Genomic DNA, 21862 nt, shown 5'->3' with positions numbered 1-21862 from the left:
GGAAAACAAGAGTCAGGGAGGATATGATGTCAGCATTAGCTTGGCAAGATGGCCAATGCCCAGAATAGGATTTTCTGCTTTTCCTTTATAAAATTCACAGGAATCATTAAGTGGATAGCACAATACATCTGTTATGTAAGTAGAAGTAGTATTTATCTACTTAGATATGTGTTTTTTATTTCTGGTTAGCATGGGTGTCGCTTGTTCTTTAAAGGAGTACGGTAGGGGGAAAATGAGTTGAACTTACCCGGAGCTTCTAACAGTCCCCCACAGACGTCCGGTGCCTGCGCAGCCACTCACCGATGCTCCTGTCCCTGTCTCTGGGTCCCTTTTGGAATTTGCGACTTTAAAGTCGGAAAACCACTGTGATTGCACTGCTGTGTCCTGGCTCCTGCTGACATCACCTGGAGTGTACTGCGCAGTAGGGCTGCACAATTTTAGGAAAAAATTGAAATTGCAATTTTTCTTTCAGAAATTGCGATTTCTATTTTTTTCACGATTTTTTTTTTAAAAACAAGGAGACCCCTAATGAGGAGCAGGCAGGTGTAATGACACACACCTCCTGGCAGGACATCGGCCACATACACACAAACCTTGTGCATCTCCAGCAGCTTCTCCCGGTTGTAGACGGTGCCGATCTCCTGTCCCAGCACGCAGTCCAGCAGGCGGCTCACCGCATAGGCAATAGGGAAGGTGACAATCATGAAGAAGCGGGTGAGGAAGAGCGTGTTGGCCCCCACTGCCAGGCCGTGGTGGGAGCACAATCTCTCTCAGCACCACGATGCCCATGGTGGAGGCGGCCACAGCAGCCAGCCCGGAGCCGATCAGCTCGTCCAGCAGGGCGGTGAGCGTAGTGTTGACCAGCAGCAGGGAGCACAGCAGGCGGCGCACAGATTCGATCTTGGCGGCGTACTTCCTCTCCCGGTCCGTGCCACACCGCTGCACCACCCGTAGCTCCATGGGGTCCAGCGCCATCAGCCCCCAGGTTCAGGCCGCTGAAGATGCCGAACAGGGCGAGAAGCACCGCGATGACGATCGCCTGCAGCCAGATTGGCATGAGAGGCTTGTGCTCCTCCAGGACCCGCAAGCGGCCGTCAGGGCCCGGGTGTAGAGTCCGGGTCCCCGGGGGGAGCACAGAGCAAACACCCGCAAGTGATGGGGCAGCACTTCCAGGTGGAGCAGAGCGACCATGCCCGCCGCCTCCTCGCTCACGTTCAGCCTGGTGTTTTTTCCTTCCCCGCAGTGGCGGTTGTCCTGTCCTGGCCGCCCAGTCCCGCCTAAGAGAAGGCCAGCAGCTGGTTGATGCCATAGAAGCGGAGCTGCAGCCAGCTCCCCGTCCACTGACAGCTCGGCGTGTCAGTACTGCCCTCCAGCCGGAAGCCGGGGATGAACGGAGAGTCCTGGTAATCCTCTCTGCAAAGCGCACAGCGCGGGTAAAAGGCGCAACATCCACAAAGCGGGCGGGAGCCGGAAAATCGCGATTTTCAAGATACTGACGATCAGAAGATCGTCTTCTAATGAATCGCGGTTTCGATTAAAAACCGAGAAACCGTGCACCCCTACTGCGCAGGCCCAGTACTGTCTGCGCATGCGCAGTACGCTCTTGGTGCCATCAGCAGGAGCAAGGGCGCACAGTGGTTTTTCCGACTTTAAAATTGCAAATTCAGGAAGTGACCCAGAGGCGGGGACTGGAGCATCAGTGACTGGCTGTGCGGGCACAGGACATCTGCGGGGAGCGTTAGAAGCCCCCCCTAACCCCCTACAGTAGTCCTTTAACATCCTACCTGTTAAAAGGGTTTTAAAAATATTGTCCATAGAGATGACTGGAATCTCGTGTCTTGCAATAATAGTCCAGTGCTGAATGACTTGTGTTTCGAGTTGTGATTTGCTGAGCTCATCAAGCTAACTCCCATTGACACCTACTGTGCTCATGTTAGACTATCGTGAGGTGAAACTCAGGGATGCCAAATCATCGCTTTAAATACAACGCATTTACGTTATGCAAGTGTGGCTACAACCGCAAAATTAAAACCTTAATGACATCTAACAAGCCATAAGATCTGTATACTTCATATGTGTCAGTAGTTATAGGAAGGAGTTGGCAGCACTGGTTAAAGTTCAGAGGTTGCCCAACACTACAACTAATCGTATTCTTTGAACCTTGTCATCTTCAAACCGACATCTTTAAAGTAAACCTGTGAGGCCTGCAACGTAACATTTTGGATACCTCAGGAGGCTTCCCCTTTCCTCCTCCACTAGACCATTCCAGCTCTGAGACCTCTGAAGATTGCATGCGCGCTTTATACCTATGCAATAGCACGGACCCGCTTAAGCTCAGCTTTTTCCGCTAAAGCCTACTTGGGTCAATGCTACTGCTCATGCGCGAGCCGTCACATGCGCAGTGCTACTGCACAAGTGCAAACCGCTTGTCACTGGCCTTTTAGGGGATGCACCGGATGAGGACTGATTACTTTTTTAAACCCTTCCCTCCTTCTAGTTTTTCTTTTCCTTCATGCATTTCTCTTCATTGCTTATCATCACTTTGCAGCGCCTATAAACGCTTCAGCACATGCTGAGAGGAGTAGGATTAATTATTCATTTCTTAGTGTAAACCAAGTGTTTCTAACTCAATCACGTAACAGGCCAAAATGTAAAACCTCCTCTAAGTTGCGGGCCAAATGGTTTGTTAAGATTTAACAGTTATTGAACAGCCTCAAACTAAGTGGCGTAATGATGGCAAACATGGGGGTCCAGCTCTTCCCGCTTCTGTAGAGTTGTGCAGTGGAGAAGCAGTTTAATTTTAACCTTCCCCACTGCTGCTTTGGCAGAAAAGGATCAAGATGAAATGTGACCTAAGGCAAGATGCTAGGCTAGCCTTCACTTCCCCGAAAGTCTTTTTGGTTAGCTGGGGGGTGTATTTTTATCAGGTGTTTCATGAGTTGTTGCTGCTCAAACTGTCAAACTGGCAATGTTCCAACCAGAACACAGTCAGTTCCTCTGAACTAAAAGGCAGTGCGCTATCATTTATTTTACTGCTTACAAAGATGCACATTTGAAGTTCTGGAGGGCCACATACAATGGCAAGGAGGGCCGCATTTGGCCTGTAGGCCTTGTGTTTGTCACCTGTGATGTAAACAGTGAGTCCCAAGTCAGTATTTTGCAAGTATTTTAAAACAGAACTTAAAGTACCCCTTGACTCGGTTCCCCCCTCCACTTAAACTTTTATTAATGTTTTACCATTGGTGCTGTGACTTAGTCACAGCACCATCCTCCCCCCTCCAGTACCCTGTTCTGCTCAGTCATAGTCTTCGACTGAGGCAGAACGTTGAATATGAGTGGGGAGGAAGTGGAAGTTCTTCCTCCCTGCAGTGCGTCCATAACTCCACCCCCTCCACATGCCGCTTTAGTTCCGTATCTGACACAGAGGAGCTGCGCTGTGTGCATGCTTGTAATAATTGAGGTTGAATATCCTTCCTACCTCAATTACTACAAGCCCGCACACAGTGCAGCTACCCTGCGCGCTGTGTGCAATGAATTCGATACGGAACTAAAATGGCAGGTGGAGGGGGCGGAGTTATGCACTCACAGCAGGGAGGAAGATCTGTCACTTCCTTCCCACTCATAATTATTGCCAGAATGGGGCCACAGGGGGCGTTGGAGGGGGGATGGTGGTGCTGTGTGCAGTGACAAAGTCACAGCACCAGCAATAAAACAATTTTAAAAGTATATAAGACCAGGTCAGGGGTACATTAAGGGCTCGTTTCCATATGCTCACTTTTAGTCACGCTTATGGAAACGCAATCGCAGGCACATCAATGAGTGCATAGACTGCACTGACTGATGTTTCCCACATATACACTGCGATTCAATACTGAATCGCAGTGCATGGTTGCATGCATTTTGGGGTGATTGCGCCTGCAATCCCATTCATTATAATGAATAGGATCGCTAGCGCTGTCTCAGGGAATCACGTGATGCAAAGCAGAGCCGCGCTGACGCACGACCACCTGCGTTGCAATGGAAACAAGCCCTTAATGTTAGTATATTGCCTTCCTGATCAGAACCTCCTTTTAAAGCAATGCAACCATACTTCGGTGTGAGTGCATTAACAAGTAAAACATGGCTGCGCTTTTCCTCTTAGCTGAACTGGTTGGTGATTGAGTTTGCTTCTCCCAGCAGTAAAATGTATGTCTGTAGCTCTGTGCTGAGCAGAAAGATGGGGGTCACAAAGGCTTAAAACACCTCATTACAAAATGTGAAAGTTAACTTCAGGCAAACAAAAAAGATGATTAAATCCTGTTCTATAGTAATTAAAAATAATTTCATTAATTCTTATATACAGCCAGCAATAGTGCCTGAGTCTTCTTCCACCATCCCCTTCAAGCCTGACTTCAGACTCTCACTTTGTTAATGCATGTGATAGTCAATTTGCATTAATTAGCAGTATGCAAAGGTTTGTGTATAATAGACGTCGGCACTGTCTGCTGTAAATACTTTGAAAGTGCCTGACAGTATCCAGTAGCTCCTCAATGCGAGGAGAGTGGGATTTCCTTCCCCAGCACAGAGCAGATCACCCGACCCAGCCAGTCTCCTCCCACTGCTAAAGGTGTGAATATGTGGTCACAGGTGCCTGGCTCTTCTACTGACCACATTTGCTATCGCTCCGTTGTTATTGCCTGATGAAGCAGGATCAAACCTGAGAAACACGTTGCATTGTCCCTCGGAGTATGTAAATAAACTTCTTGTATTTGACAAACACTGGCAATTTTTGTATCTTCTTGGAGGAGGTAAGTCCACCACTGCCTCCTCATGTTTTAAACTTTTTTAGATACTTTTATCCTTTTGGTGCCTTTGTATCCAGACTACGCTATATAAAGCCCACCCTTAGTGGAGAGGGGTGTTACCCCCTTTTTTCCTTATCTATGGAGCGACTTCTTAATCCTGAGAGGGGTCAGGTCTAATCTTTCCACCTGCCTATACAGTGGTTGCCTTTGAGGCAACCCTGCTTTGTGAGTATAGCTTATTACTCTATCATACTTCATTTCAACTACCAGTACATACTACACTATATTTGGCTCTTGGTGTCCCTACTCTGTGCTCTCCATACAGATACTAGTTTTTATCTGGTGGAAATTCTGATGCCTGGTTACATCTTTTAGGGCAGGGGTCCCCAAACGTTTTGGGTCGAGGGCCGGGTCAACGTACTTGAGACTGCTGGGGGGCCGGAGTATACATTAAATAATGTAGAAGTCTTTGCAGGCCAGACAGTGAAGCATACCCAGGTGACAACCTGCAGTGGACAGCAGTGTCACCTGATGTGGAATTTGATTGGCAACAATTACTAGGTAATGCCTAATGATGTTGATTCAGGGATTTTATCTGATTGCCATCTGGAGTCGGGAAGGAATTTTTCCCTTTTGGGGCTAATTGGACCATGCCTTGTAAGGGTTTTTTCGCCTTCCTCTGGATCAACAGGGATATGTAAGGGAGCAGGCTGGAGTTGTACTTTGTACTGGTTGAACTCGATGGACGTATGTCTTTTTTCAACCAAAATGACTATGTAACTATGTAACCAGCGAATTACTGCTTTCTGGCTTCCCTGTGGATGGGTGATGGTAGCACTGCTATTCTATATGCAGACCACCAATATTTAAAGATGTAGCTGACCGCATCTACTGTATAAGTGATACAATTTGTGTGTGGGGGGCCGGTAAAAAATCCTCAGGGGGCCGTATTCGGCCTGCGGGCCCTAGTTTGAGGACCACTGTTTTAGGGGAACAAGCTGCCTAACTGTTATTTGGGGAATATGCACAGGTTGATCTAATGCGATACTACATTCTTACAAGCCATGCTTCACTTCAGCTTAGGCACAACCAATTAGACTACATGTAAAGATATTTGGAGGATTCACCTCACTCCATGTTTGCCATGGAGTGCTGCCATTTCCGCCCACTGTAGCATTGCTGTGTCCCTCCCAGCACTGCCGTGTCCCCTCAGTGGTGGCTTCCCAGTATTGCCATGTTCCACAAAGTGTAGCTTTGCCTGGCTGTCCTACTGATCTCTTTGGTTGCAGCAGTGTCTGAATCACGTACCTGAAACAAGCATGCAGCTAATCCAGTCAGATTTCAGTCAGAGCACCTGATCTGCATGCTTGTTCAGGGTCCATGGCTAAATGTACCAGAGGCAGAGGATCATCAGGACAGTCAGGCACTCTGCATTGTTTAAAAGGACATACTGTAAATATAGCAGCCTCTATATCCCTCTTGATTGAAGAACCTCTGTTGTGAAAATCTTAAAATTTAAAATGCATGTAAACGTACAAATAAGAAATATGTTTCTTCCAGAGTAAAATGGGCCATAGATTACTTTTCTCCTATGTTGCTGTCACTTAAAGTAAGTAGTAGAAATCTGACATTACCGACAGATTTTGGACTAGTTGATCTCTTTCATGGGGGAGGGGGGGGGGGTGTTTCTCAGGGTGTTCTTTATTTTTAAAAGCACTTGCTCTGTCCAACTGTGTAGAGTGAGCAGGGAGGCTGGCCCAGCATCTTTGTATAAATCTTTTTCAGGGAATGTCTTTATAATGAATAAAGGCCATGCTGAGAATCCCCTATGGAGAGATGGACTAGCCCAAAAGCTGTAGGTAATGTCAGATTTCTAATAAATAAGTGACAGCAGCATAGGAGAAAAGTAATTTATGGCTCATTTTACTCTAGAAAAAATGCACTTCTTATTTGTATGTGTTTTAAATTTTAAGATTTTTGTAACAGTTCCCCTTTAAGCATTGTGCCATTGCAGTTTGAAGCACTGTATTTAGTTAGTTCCTCGGGGCAGGAATCTGTTCCTGGTCAGTGTGTGAGTGCAGGGAGGCATTACCATATTCCAATGCAGGCTTGCAGGAGGCGGGTCAGTACAAGCCGCAGCACACGCTCCTTCCTATGCTTCACACTGTATGCCAAGGGCAGAAAGGCCTCCTATTGACTTAACATAGGAAGAAATCACAATGAAGCTTCCACTCCCCCAACCCATGAAAACAGCCCACATTAACACAATCATTGATGTATGCTGGCCTGTAAAGCCTTTATCCATTTCTGTGCTGTATTTGTGATGCTTTGCATTGTTTCTGACACACAAAAGACTTACGCAGCCTGATTTACTAACGCTCTATGGGCTGGAGACCATCGGAGGACCTTCTTGTACATATCTCCTGTTTTACGGAGACAATAGAGTGTCTTGCAATGGTTGCAGGGGAGAATTTCTAAGTTACATTAGACCCACTGCAACAAAATAAATAATTCTGGCACTTCTCCATAACTTCACAGCCCTGTAACCAGAGAAGTAACTGCAGACCCTGGACTCCATATATGGTCAGTGGTGTAACTGGGGTAGGGAAGCATGGACTTCTTCTTTCCCTCATCCACTTGGGCCCGCATCCAGTGCTCCCTAGATCTCACCACTTAGCCTCCCTTTGACAGACCCACAGATCAGAGCTGAAGTAATGCTTAAAAGGGACCTGAACTCAGAACTTCCTCTCTGCTCTAACAGATAAGCAACAGCATAATAACCTTTGCAGAAAAAACATTTCCTTGCTACAGCTTTTCGAGCTCCTTTGGAGTGTAGGTACTGCCTGGTTTGCTGGGAGCACAGAAAGGGTTAAACTCCTGTGTTTACATATTAGCTCTCAACTCTGCAAACTCAGCAGACAGCTGGGTTCTCAAATTCCACTAGCTCATTACTTCCTGAGAAGGGAGAATTAGACAGACTGTTCTCTATAAACACATGCAGTGTGGATTTCTCTGTGTCCTCTGTCTCTCATGTGCAGTAGTTCAGGTCCACTTTAAGCTAACCTCTTCCAGCATTGGGTTTCTCCTGCACCCCCACTGACAACACTAGGTCCCCTCTGCCTCGCTCTTGGTCCTCTGCACGTCACATGATGTCACGCGTCATGCAGGGAAACTCAGACCGAGAACAAGGCAGATGAGATCTAGTGGCTGCATTGGGAGCCACTAATAGGGGAGCACTAGGACCTTGGGGGATCACGCAAACACAAGCAAGTGGAACTTTCTGTGGTCCTGGGGAGAGAACTGGAAACAAAAGTTGCCAGTGCTACGAGTGTCAAATAGTACATCAATATTGGTGCATCAAAACTGCACATGGGTGGGTCATGCACAGTAGTGATGCTATTGTCCTTGTAACTACTCAGGGGCGCAAGAAGTTCCAAAGGTCTGTTCGATTAAGTAGTTTGAAGCTACTTGCTTTACCGGTGTACAACACTCGAACCAGTGGTCCACCCAGACCGAATATAGCTTTTCACAGAGCCCCTTCCTTGAGGGAGTCTTTGGTTATGAGTCACTTTGAAGTTATTGATGGCCCCAGACCACATTGTCGGGTCCTTGGCACCTACACCTGCGGTGGTTGCAAGTTTTGTAGATACATGCATATTGGTGGGTCTGTCGTGCTTCCGGATGGTAGGCAGTGGAGTTTATCACATTACTTCAATTGTGCAACAAAATTCGTTGTATATCTGCTGATGTGCCCCTGTGGGGCTTTCTACATCGTCAAGACTACACGTGAATTGCGAGAACGTATGTCTGAGCATATACAGAGCATTAAAAGTGTAAACTCCACTGCACCCGTCAGGTTGCATTTCAGACAACACCATGATGGCGACTATAGGGGACTGAGATTTGTGGGTATAGATCGTATACATGGGTCAATTAGAGAGGGTAATCAGGATAGGTTTCTCAAACAAAGGGAATGTCGGTGATCTGAGAGCCACGTCTCCCCCAGGTCTGAATGAGATGGAGGGCTTTGTGTCCTCCCTCCCAGTTTAGACATAATATACATTTTTGTATTTAGCATCGATTGGCGTTTGTCCCTGTTTCGATTCCGGGGTACTGCCTTGTGCCGCTGCCTGGGCGGTTTTGGGTCCCTGCCGCTCCCTGTTCTCCAGACACCATAACTGGATTTTTTTAAATATTTTTATGTAAAGGAGTATTGCTCAGCTTCGGCGAGTTGGCTGCAATGTATGTTTACTATCAGCAGCCTGTTAGTTTTTGTAAATTGATTTACATTATTTTCATGGCGGGTTTTTTGTAAGAAGTATATGATAAGAGTGGTGTTGTATGTGCTTTGTGTTTGTGTCGGTGCTGTGCTCCAGTCTCCATCCCCGTTCCTTACGCGCATGCGGGGCTCTGTTCTGTTCCGGGTGTGGTTGCCCAGACAATGGGACTCTTTGTGTGGCGCTTTACATGGTGATGCGCATCCCCCTTCTCCCTCCCTGTACGCCGATTTGCTGCAACAGGGGGGAGGTGTGGCCTTGGGGGATCACGCAATCACAAGCTAGTAGTACATCACTATGGGTGCATCACTACTGCACATGGGTGGGTCCGGACTGGCGCATGCACAGTAGTGATGCCATTGTCCGTGTAACTACTCAGGGGCGCAAGAAGTTCCAAAGATCTGTTCGATTAAGTAGTTCGAAGCTACTTGCTTTACCGAGGTACAACACTCGAACGACAGACTGAATGGAGGAACGGTAAGGCTCTATTCTATCCAGAGCCTTCCCTCCACTTAGGTAAGTATTAAACCTGAAACGAGCTTTCTAACTTCCGGTTTACTTTAAAGAGAACCCGAGGTGTGTTTAGAGAATGTTATCTGCATACAGAGGCTGGATCTGCCTATACAGCCCAGCCTCTGTTGCTATCCCAAACCCCACTAAGGTCCCCCTGCACTCTGCAATCCCTTATAAATCACAGCCGTGCTTAGAGGCTGTGTTTACATCTATAGTGTCAGTCTCAGCTGCTCCCCCGCCTCCTGCATAGCTCCGGTCCCTGCCCCCGTCCCTTCCCTCCAATCAGCAGGGAGGGAAGGGATGCAGGCGGGAACTGGAGTTCTGCAGGAGGCGGGGGGAGCAGCAGACTGACACTATAGAGATAAACACAGCCAGCTCTGACAAGCTGTTTGTCAGCAGCATGGCTGTGATTTATGAGGGATTACAGAGTGCAGGGGGACCTTAGGGGGGTTTGGCATAGCAACAGAGGCTGGGCTGTATAGGCAGATCCAGCCTCTGTATGCAGATAATATTCTTCAAACCCACCTCGGGTTCTCTTTAACCACCCCTAATGGTAATACCTTTTATAACGCTTAACTGTAACCCCCTTTTCCCCCCTTTAACTTCTTCTTCCTTAGTCTTCCAGCCTTGACCACTAAAGACAATGTCCCCCTACCCTTAACACTAATCCTTCAATTCTATGCCTTATCCTAAATATCCTTTTGCTGTCTACAGTTACGGACATCTCAGCTGCATTATAGCACCCCACAGCCAATACACCAAGTCCAGCGTTTCAGGTATGACATACGTGGATATGGTATACTTAGCATGGCGCTTTTACTTTTTTAATAGCCAAACCTCAGCGCCCAACCTACACCTGTCACAGTATGTACAGCATAAGGCTCGGTTCCCACTTGCGCCGGACCATGTACGGTCAGCGAGACCGGACGGTGTAGTGACCGCACCAATGGTTCGCTGTGGTCCGGCTGGAGCCTGGGGCAGATGCATTACCCCCAAAGGTTATATATCCATATCTATATATACATCACAGTGTTCTCCCCAGAATTTTTTTCAGCCGGGCGGCATAAAAAAGTAGGTGGGTGGGGTGAGATAAAAGAATGCAGGGCCGGTGCTTCTGTGTGCAACTCTGTTATCAGCTCACATCCTCCTATGCTGTAAGTAGCTGGGTGCTCACCAAAACTAGCCAGGTGGAGCACCCAGCTAAAAGAGCCTGGGGAGAACACTGCATCTGTTCTTCCCGGATTATCACAGACTACTTACCACATCACTTACCACAACAAAATCAGTGTATCCGTTGCTGGTGGACAAGTGTGAACAGCTCCTATTTATAAATCACAGCCAGATCGGTAACGCTATGCTTGAATAATGTGTCAGAATCTTTGCCTACTGCTTCTACAGAGTTAAATAGACCGTCTGACTCTACACATCTGTGATATATGGGCCATACTGAATACTGTACAGATTGTTCAGGTAGGCCCTCAGACTAATAAAGTTTTCCCAATTAAAATGTAATCTGCACTTTAATGTCTTAATGCAAATATCGTAATAATAATCATTCCTTCATTATTTGTGTTTATTCCTTGCTTACTGGCATGGGCTCCTCTAGACTGTATGGTTTTCTACATGACTCATATATAGGTCATTCTGTCTGCAGGGTGAGCTGGATTACAAACTGCAAGACCAGGACAACATTGTGTTCATCTCCACATTACACGGTGGATAGTAAAGACTTGTGATTTGGATAAAACCAATGACGTTCAGAGTTGGGGGATTTTCATGGGATCTGCATCTGTGACTCCAGCGGCACTTCCTCGTAAAGCACTTTCTGGAAAGAAGAAGTTTGCATTCTGCTTATGCATATCCAGCTGGCAAACATGGCTGTGCAGCTGCCTGTCTCCCAGAATCCTTTGCCATATGTCACAGCTTTGAAGATAACCGGTCTCACACATCCATTTGGTGACATCTTGGACATCTCGCTCGATGGCGGCCTTATGCGATATGCCAAGGGATCCTTACCATTGTGTTGCTTGTTTTCAGTCACAACTATGTTTTGCTGTATTTTCATGCTGATAAAAAAAATTACACTTTGAACCATTTTTTTAAAATATTGTGTCTTCAAATGTCACTTTTTGCATCTAGCTTAGTGTCTGTTCTCATTAGGCCTCCAGGCAGGTACATTGCGCATAATGCTCACCTGCCACCATCTGTTCAGGTCCTCGACCGCCTATATCCAATAATACGTTTCTTAAATTGACACAGAAGCAAAAAAAACGTATGATATAATGAATTGTATGTGTAGTGCGGATAGTTAATAGAACATTCGAAGCAAAGAAAAGAGTCTCATATATTTTTATTTTCAGTTGTTTTTTAGCTGTTTTTCTATAGCATTGCATCATTCTCTAATATTTGCAGTTTACAAATTACACTCTGTATTTAATAACCACTTCACAACTGAGGGGTTTTACCCCTTCAGCATCCAAGCAATTTTCACCTTTCAACTCTCCTTCCATTTATTTGCCAATAACTTTATCTCTACTTATCACAATGAAATGAGCTATATCTTGTTTTTTTGATCACTAATTAGGCTTTTTTTGGGTGGTACATTATGCCAAGAATTATTTTATTCTAAATGTTTTTGAATGGGAAAATAAGAAAAAAATTGGTAAACAATCCTTATTTTTCAGTTTTCGGCAAGTATAATTTTTAAATAATGCATGCTACTGTAAATTAAAATCCACGTAACTTATTTGCCCATTTGTGCCGGTTATTACACCATTTATATGATGTCCCTATCAAAATGTCTGGCGCCAATATTTTATTAGGAAATAAAGATGCATTTTTTTCAGTTTTGCGTCCATCATTAATAAAAAGCCCATAATTTATAAAGTAACAGTATAATACCCTCTTGACATACATATTAAAAAAGTTCAGTCCCTAAGAAAACTATTTATGTATTTTTTATAATTGTAAATGTATTTTATTTTATTTTTTTTACAAAAAAATAAATGTTGGTAACTATTGAGGAGTGTGGGAGGTAAGGGGTTAATTTAAAATGTAAAAACAGGTCTTTGCATTTAAAAAAAAATGCTTTTAGATGTAGTTTTACTATTTGGCCACAAGATGGTCTCAGTCTTTTTTTTTTATGCTTCCTGTAACGAACTATGTATGCTTACAGGAAGTGTACTGAGGAGGGGAAACTTTTATTTATTAGAATGATCGTGCAGCTTCTCATAGAAGGCGTCGATCATTGCTACAGGGACTTAGATCAATGATTAGGAATTGCTTTCCCATTCATTGATCTCCTGGCTGGCAGATGGCAACGTGAACGAGCGCACAAATAAGCGGGAGCACGTACAGCAGTGGTGGCAGCGGGGGTACGTATATTTACTCTCCTGGGCGTTTAAATGAAGTCTGCAGGGGAGTAGATATACTGTACTGAAGCTGTGAAGTGGTTTTAAAGAGACTCTGAAGTCTCCCGTAAATGAGATTTTTACTTTAAAAACCTCATTAACATTATTGTCCCTCTTAAAACGCTGCAGAACCACAGCTGAAAACCCCCTCAATCACCCCAAACTCACGGGGGTACACAGCAGGCAAAATCCACAACTTTCTTGGTCGTGGATTTTGCTGCCGCCTCTATGCACGTCATTCAGCACGTATCTCCGCCTCTCCCCCGCTCCTCTCAGTAAAGGAAGACTGAGAGGGGCGGGGGAGAGGCGGCAATCCGGGCTGATTGACGCGCATAGAGGCAGAGCTGCGCTGCCTCTATGCGGAAGGAGTCAGCGATGTACCCCCAAGAGTTTGGGGTGATTGAGGGGGTTTTCAGCCACGGTTCTGCTGCGTTTCAAGAGGGACAATAATGTTAATGAGGTTGTTAAAGTAAAAACCTCATTTTCGGGAGACTTCAGAGTCTCTTTAACCACTTGAGGACCCACCCTTTACCCCCCCTTAAGGACCAGCGCTGTTTTAGGTGATCTGTGCTGGGTGGGCTGTGCAGCCCCCAGCACAGATCAAAGGGCACTCAGAGCGATCAGATCGCCCCCCTTTTTTCCCCACTAGGGGGATGATGTGCAGGGGGGGTCTGATCGCTCCTCCTGGCTGGCATTTTGCGGGGGGGGCACCTCAAAGCCCCCCTCCGCGGTGAAATCCTCCCCCTCCCTCTCCTACCTGCTCCCCCGGGAGATCTGGGCTGCACAGGACGCTATCCGTCCTGTGCAGCCAGTGACAGGACGTCCCCTGTCACATGGAGGCGATCCCCGGCCGCTGATTGGCCGGGGATCGCCGATCTGCCTTACGGCGCTGCTGCGCAGCAGCGCCGTACAAATGTAAACAAAGCGGATTATTTCCGCTTGTGTTTACATCTAGCCTGCGAGCCGCCATCGGCGGCCTGCAGGCTATTCACGGAGCCCCCCGCCGTGAATTGACAGGAAGCAGCCGCTCGTACGAGCGGCTGCTTCCTGATTAATTAGGCTGCAGCTGGCGACGCAGTACTGCGTCGCTGGTCCTGCAGCTGCCACTTTGCCGACGCACGTTATGAGTGTGCGGTCGGCAAGTGGTTAAATGATGAAACAGAGCAGAGCTAATGACTATTTAAACTTCCTGGCAGAAAAAACATTAAACAAACAAGAAACAGTGAGAGACAGCTTGAGATAAGTGCTTCAGAAAATCGCATAGCTCTCTGACTAAATTAGTCAGTGAGCTCAGAAGCTCTTTTGCATAGATAACAAGTGAGGTTTCTTAACTCTTCCTGTACTGGAAACAATATGAGACCCTGTGCTACAAATTTTCTATTTCTTAAAGAGACACTGAAGCGAGACTAAATCTCGCTTCAGGTCTTATATATAGCAGGGGCACGTGTGCCCCTGCTAAAACGCCGCTATCCCGCGGCTAAACGGGGGTCCCTTCACCCCCAACCCACCCCCCGCAAAAGATGGTCGGCAAGTTGGTCGTGGGGATTGTCTTCCTGGAGGCAGGGCTAACGGCTGCAGCCCTGCCTCCCAGCGCGTCTATCAGACGCGCATCGCCGCCTCTCCCCCGCCCCTCTCAGTGAAGGAAGACTGAGAGGGGCGGGGGAGAGGCGGAGATACGCGTCTGACAGACGCGCATGGGGCAGGGCTGCGGCGGTTAGCCCTGCCCCAACCAGGAAGCGCTTCCCCGCTGCACGGAGGGGGTTTGGAGGGACAGGGACCCCCGTTAAGCCACGATATAGCGGCGTTTTAGCAAGGGCACGCATGCCCCTGCTAGCTATGAGGTCTGAAGCGAGATCTATTCTCGCTTCAGACTCTCTTTAACTGTACTACGCATACAATTCATTATCTCATAAGTTTATTTTCACTTCAGATTCCCTTGAGTGCTGAGAATACACGGCTCGATTTTGAGCCATTCAGATGGCTCGATTGATCATTTCCGACGTCCGATCTCCCGCCTGATCGGTTCTACGCTCGATAATGCATAGGGAACAATGGGAAAAGATAAGAAAAAGCGAATGGAAGATAAGAAAATTGCCCGCATAATCGAGCGTGGAAAACGATCGGGCGTGAAATCGACCAATGTATTCCCAGCATAAGGGATGACCTCTGACTATCTAATACTATTTGGAGGCACATCTGGCACATAATACTTATTAGGGGAATTCACAGGACTACCTAATAATTCTAATTGTGGGGCACAACTGGCAACTTAATTCTATCACCTGGGGAGGGTGAGGTGGTTTGAATAAGAGCCCCAAAAGCTACCTAATACTACTAATTCAGTCATATTTGAGCCATATTTGTTTTGCTGTTTTAGACACCTGGCATGTTTCATTCTGCAACATTGGGATTTTAAAGCCTCTTGAAGCAACTACTGACCAAACGTAGTCAAAGAGAGGCAAATATTCTCTACTCACTATACCTATTATGGTGATGTTCATTATAGTGCCCCTGTTTTAGTTCTCACTATATTGTCCTCTTTTTAGTGTTCCTCTGCGTATAGTGCCTCTCGTGTATCCTGCATAGGGCATGCTGTAAAAATGCTTAAAGAGTAACTGTCAGGCTGCAAAAGCTAATTTAAACCTCTATTCTCCTGTGTTAAACAGTTTAGAAGGAAGCCAAAAAGGCAATACTGAAGTTAAAAATCTCTCTTACTTTGATGCTTGCTGAACAGCAAGGCTATTATTCCCAAGCTCTGTAAGGAGGCCGGTGTTGTGTCTGATTACGCTGCCTGTGGATTTGCGCTGCCCCGCATGCGTAGTAGGAGACTGTGCGGCCACATTTCCTATAGAATGATGCTGCTGGAGGTAATATACTAAATATCTCCGCTCCCACACCTCTTACACTCCCCAAATGTTCAGGGTAGAGAGGGGACCCCCAGAACGACCTCTATGCCAAATTGCAGCCCCCGAGACCCGCTGGTTCCCGAGATAGATTTCTCTAATCTATCTCCTGAACCAGCGGGTCTCGGGGGCTGCAATTTGGCATAGAGGTCGTTCGCGGGGTCCTCTCCCTACCCTGAAAATTTGTCGAGTGTAAGAGGTGTGGGAGCGGAGATATTTAGTATTTTACATCCAGCAGCATCACTAACTTCACACTGAGCATGCGTGCTACTCAGTGTGGAAGGGAGCTTCCGGGCAACGCAATCAGACATTACACCGGCAGGACATAACAGATACTGCAAAGCATTCTGGGGCTGCTGCTTCTCCCCAGTGCACTACCTTGGGTCATCCCCTTCATTTCCCTATCCCGCCCTAAGGCTGCTTTCACAGTGAGAAGTTACAGGCTCATGTTACAGCAGCCAGTAACGCAGCCTAACTCACAGTGCTGAAAAATCACAGGGCACATGTTCCGTTAGAGTATACTGCAGGAGTCCGCTATTGTTCCTAGCCACATGACTAATTAATATTCACTGCACAATAGTGTTGTCTGGATCATGAACCATTAGGATCTTTGATCCTGATCGAATCATCAGGAAGGAGGGAGGATATTACATCACAATTGGCTTCATACGAGACAGACAAACATGGAACCTGCCATGAGCTGTCAGGAGCATCAATCTCTGCATATACTATATAAAAATTCTGTGAAATCCAAACGTGGACAGTGAAATGCATATGTAATGTAAGTACAGCCAATATTTATCTACTGATATACGGTATGTGTTTTTTTTTTCTCTGAGACCCTATACCTAACAGCTCCTCTTTAAAGGACCACTATCGTGAAAAACACTTAACTTTTTTAAATACATATAAACGCATACAAATAAGAAGTTGGTTTCTTTCAGAGTAAAATAAGCTATAAATTACCTTTCTCCTATGTTGCTGTCACTTACAGTTGTAAGAAATCTTTCACTACAGAGAGGTTTTTGACTAGTCTACCTCTTCATGGTGAATTCTCAGTATTTCATTTACTCTTTTCAAAAGCATTACCGGGAAAAGATCTATACACACATGCTGGCCACTCCCCTCACCTGTTTGCACACTATTCTAGCAGTTGGACTAAACAACCACCATTCACTAAGTGCTTTTGAAAATAAAGAAAACCATAAGAATCCCCCATGGGGAATGGGCTAGTCCAAAACCTGTCAGTTCAGTTAGATTTCTATTGCCTACTGTAAATGACACCAACTTAAGAGAGAAGTAATTGTAATGTACTTTTCATTTTTATGTTTTTATGTATCTTAAATTTTACAATTTGTTGCGATAGTGGTTCGTTAATTGTTCTTCTCTTCAGCTCCATTATGCCCTGTGCTCCCAATGATACTGTGCTTCCTTCCAGTCCCAGCTGGCCTCTTCCTTCCAGTCCTGCATCCTTCTCATTCACTGGTACTGTAAAAAGCAAGCACGTGACCATCACACCTGTATCAAGGTGCAGCAGGCGTGGAGGACAGGTAAGTATAACCTAAAGCATGCTACTTGCCAATTTCTGCAAGGATGGTGACTCTGGGCAGGAAAATGGCACAGCAGGGTTTTTTTTCATAGATAAATGTAAAAATAGTGCCCTCTTTATGGACCTTTAGTGAATTTAGGAACGGTTGGCAAATTTGCTTTGGGGTTCACGCACCATTCAAAGCATTACACTCAGTTTCTGTTGTCTGTGGTAAACAATTACGTTTTCCATTTGACTCTTCCAGCGTTGTGTGTAAGGAAATCAGTAGAAACGCGATGAGCTCCCACGTGACGTTTATTGCTGTTAATGTACATAATGCTTAACTACGTTTTGTTTCTCGTCTGTCTCGCAGGCATCGGTTGATGCCGCAGATGCTTGGAGCTGTTACGGTTTTGCGGTGCATTTTTCCTCACGAAGGACAGAGCTCTCTCTACAGATAGAAGAAATACGACTTGCCACGTCTTTCTGTCGTACAATGGCAATATGTCTTCCAGAATGCACACACTACGCGTTTCGCTGAGGTAGAAATGCATTTCTCACAGACCAGGTGATTACCAGAGGGATTGAACGTGCTGCAGTATCTCGATTTACCAGAAAGATAAAGAATCGTCACGTTTAGTCTTGATTTATATTTTTTACTTTACAGCTGTCGTGTGGTAAAGCGGTCTCCCCTGCCAGCACCTTACTCATTTTCATAGAGGGGGAGCTCTGTGCTCTGGGAGAGCCGCCCCCCAACCCTCATATATGGCTTCCCTGTCGCTCTCCGCATCTGTGTCCCTCCCCTCACCCTGCCTCCTCACTGCTGCAGTGTTTGCTGTGACAGGGCTGTGAAGGGCTCTCTGGAAACCCCTATCGATTTATTGGGATGAGAGAGGTCCTGATTGCCTGACAGGAATCAGTATGTTACAGCTTTGCTATGTGCGGCAGTTTCATGTGAGGGAGAGGCAGTTCATTATCAGCACTGCGGGTTAAGTGTCAGCTCTGCTGCTGCTCGCGGGTCAGGGTAACCTAATCAGAGTGTGTGCTATCATGTATGTCTTTCTATCATTTCTGAGGTGAACACAGAGCTGTCCTACAATAGGCTCTAGTATAGCTGTTGTGTCAATATGTATCCGTACGCATCATATAATGTGGTTTAATAGTTTTTAATTATTCTAAGTGCATTAAATGTAAAAAAACAAAAAAAACCTTTTTTATTTTTATAAAAAGGGCATAAATGTATATCAGTGTAGACCAAGTGTTTTTTTTTTTTAATAATTTTTTTTCACTAGAAATTACCGGTACCTTTCCATTCTAATTTGCAGCCAGTTAAGAATATTCGGAATGCACCATAAGCACTTTTCTGCAGCCATGGCAACAGTATTCCATTTAAAGAATAGACTGCCCACAAACTCCCACCCTGTAGGTGTAACAGTTACGCAGTTACAAAACCTTCATTAATTTCGGTAACTTGGACGGGAATGTCACACTGTTCTTTTGACCTTATGTTAAAAACATGGTACGTTGTCTGCGTTTTACTTGCACCTAAAAACTTAAGGGTCGGGAAGCTGAAAAAGGTTTCGTGAGCATCCTTGCAATCAGTAGAGCTGAATTTAAAGGGAATCTTTATTCTCTAATAAACAATGCTAATTTCCTGACATCTGTGCTGATGCTCTGCCTCTAAAGCTTTAAAGTGTACTTAAAGTAAAAATTAGATAACAAATAGATACTTAACTCAGTAGTGGGAAGAAGAGATGTTGCAAACATCAAATTTTCCGTTCTTCCGCATATGTTCACAAACATGCGAACCGCCATAGACATCAATGGGCAGGTGAAACCTACAAAGACCCACAAAAGTGATGGAAAAGTTGTTTCAAGGGGTCTCACACCTAGGGGCATGCCAGAGGGAGATCCATGACAACAGCCCCACCAAAAATGACGGAATTGACTCAAAGTCGGGTTTTTATCTTTAAAGGGCAGGAATCACATTATGCACAGCTCTGGGTGTCAGTGGGCTGTGGAGTGTCACACAGAGAAATGCAATACTACTATTAGAATAAAGTGAAATAATAATGCATTGAAGTGGTACTGTGCGTGCAACTTAATGAGGCAACAGCAGTAGTGTGCACACAGCGGTGGGTGTCAGTGGGCTCTGGAGTGTCACACACAATAAAACACAGGAGACGTACTAGCCCTCAAAAGGGTTGTTTGGGGTGGTTTCACAGCAAGTGAGGAAGAACACAGGCCTAGCTAATGCTTTCCCTACCTATCTGCAGCAAGTCTGACCCTGCTCTCGCTAACAGTCAGCAGCCAGCAGAGAATGAATCCAATATGGCCACCGCAACTGCTTTTTGATAGAACGTGGTGGGTCCAGGAGGGGTTGCTAGCTGATTGGCTGCCATCTGTCTGCTGACTGTAAGGAAAGGGGTCAAAGTTTAGGTCAATGATGATGTATAGGGGCGGGTTGAACACGCCAAATGTTCGCTGTTCGCCGCGAATTGCGAACAGCGGAAGTTCGCATAATACTGTCTGCCGGCGAACAGTTTGGGCCATCTCTAGTGGAGAGTATGTGTATTGCCCATAGGCTTCCCTGGACCTCTTACACCCCACCATTCCAGCACTGGGTACCTCTAAACATATTCAATGAAAACTGAATATGCTTCTCGTTACCCCACTCCTGCCATGTGCGAGCCTATTTGTACTGAGCATGTGCGAGTAAGATCCATACATGCCCAGTAGAACAGGAGCTGCTTACTCGCACATACCCAGTATGGATAGGCTTCTACATAAATGGGAGTGTGACCAAATAAGGAAGGGTCGTTTTGGAAAGCAACAGAGGGCTATAAGAGGATCTGGGAAGCCTCTGGACCAGGTATGTCAAACCGGTCCTACGAGGGCCGAGATCCTCACACATTTTTGATACAGCTCAAATGAATTGATGGGTCTGAATCAGGAAAGGTGTGGTCCATCAGGTAAAACACATTCCTTTCTTTCTTAGTCTATGCTAAACACTGGCACGGATCTGGCCCTCCAGGCCTGGAGTTCGACACGTGTGCTCTGGACCATCCAGTGGTTTCCGACTACTGGGGTAAGTATGCAAATTTTATTCCTTACCTCCTCACAGGTTTGCTTTAAAAGGACTCTGAGCACCTCTCATGGGCATGCCATTAAGCCAGACGACTTCCAACAAAATCATGCCATGACCCCTCTGGAGGAGCCTCTTGCAATGGCCATGCGTGTCACTTCCTGCGTCATGCAGTGATGCACTCCTCTAACAGAGAAGACAGGGGTGACCCGGAAGTTATAACATAGCCAAGATGACAGCCGACATTTTTAAATTGAAATTGAACGAAAACGATTTGGTGTATAATGGCGATTCAGGCATCAAATGAAAGAGGAGAGCACAAGCTACAGTAAGGTATGCTTCTTTAAGTACTTTGCAGTACTGGTCGGAGTCTCTAGGCATACCCATGAGAGGTGCTCGGAGTCCCTTTAAGTCACCAGCCCAGAATGAGCATGCAGATCATATACTGTGACTCCAATAACTGCATGCTTGTAGCAGTTGCGTCACTCAAAATCAACTAAAATCTGAGGGCCTGTTTCCACTACTGCCGAATACACAGCAATTCTGTTGCACGGTGAACCGCTGCCTATTCCGTCAATGGCTTGCCATCCGAATACCTATAGCCACACATTGCATGGCACGTCTATAACAATCTGGCTGCGGCTTTGAAGCAGCATGCATGCTGTGTCTAATTTGGAAATGTATGTGGCTCCCGAGTGGAACTAGGCCTTACAGTGGACCTGAACTCTTGCACAGGACAGAAGGAAAACAAAGAAAAATGCACCCTGTATGTATTTAGGGAGTTTAGCCTGTCCAGTTCCCCCTCATCTGTGACTAATCACATTGCCGAAGTGGCGATCGCTACAAAAAGACGTAATCATTTCAGATCTTGGCAGATACTATTATGAATATATCTGTTAGCAGATAAAATACAGCATTTTCCTATGTATATAAATCCTGCCATGCTTTTCTATCCATGTCCTGCTCCATGTGATATTATACACAACGCCTCTAGTACAGCTCTGATTTCTCAGAACCTATATGCCGACTACCTATTGTAAATTCAGCCCGTGCGTTTTTTATTTTATTTCTTTTTTGTCTTGTCAGTCCACCCTTTCCTTGCTGAATACGTAAGGAAGGGGGGGGGGGGGGGAAGGAAGCCTTTTCACTGTTAAATTACCACTTACAGAGGCATTTTTGAGCCTGAAGGTCATTTATCAATGTCTGACCAGTTTGAAACGTGATGATCTTGATAAATTTGTTTCAGTCGTATTAGATTCTGCTCAAAGCGCTCGCAGCCACGGAGATCAGCTCCATGTTAGCGGGGAGAAGACACTAATCTTGATGTGTGGCATTTTGGGACTGGACGGACTGTGAATTTTT

General features: G+C 45.9%; 1 protein-coding gene across 1 annotated transcript in view; it reads left to right on the top strand.

The window, feature by feature from the left end:
• Positions 1-11679, top strand: part of URM1 (ubiquitin related modifier 1) — a 33924-nt gene extending 22245 nt beyond the window's left edge. Inside the window, exon 5 of the mRNA XM_068249819.1 lies at positions 11229-11679. Within this exon, the coding sequence (XP_068105920.1) occupies positions 11229-11297 (69 nt within the window). The 3' untranslated portion in view covers positions 11298-11679. The remainder of the gene's footprint in view (positions 1-11228) is intronic.
• The last annotated feature ends 10183 nt before the right edge of the window (positions 11680-21862 follow it).

The sequence above is a fragment of the Hyperolius riggenbachi genome, chromosome 8 (genome assembly GCF_040937935.1).
Source record: "Hyperolius riggenbachi isolate aHypRig1 chromosome 8, aHypRig1.pri, whole genome shotgun sequence".
Classification (NCBI taxonomy): Eukaryota; Metazoa; Chordata; class Amphibia; order Anura; family Hyperoliidae; genus Hyperolius; species Hyperolius riggenbachi.
This window is presented reverse-complemented; position numbering and strand designations above follow the sequence as displayed.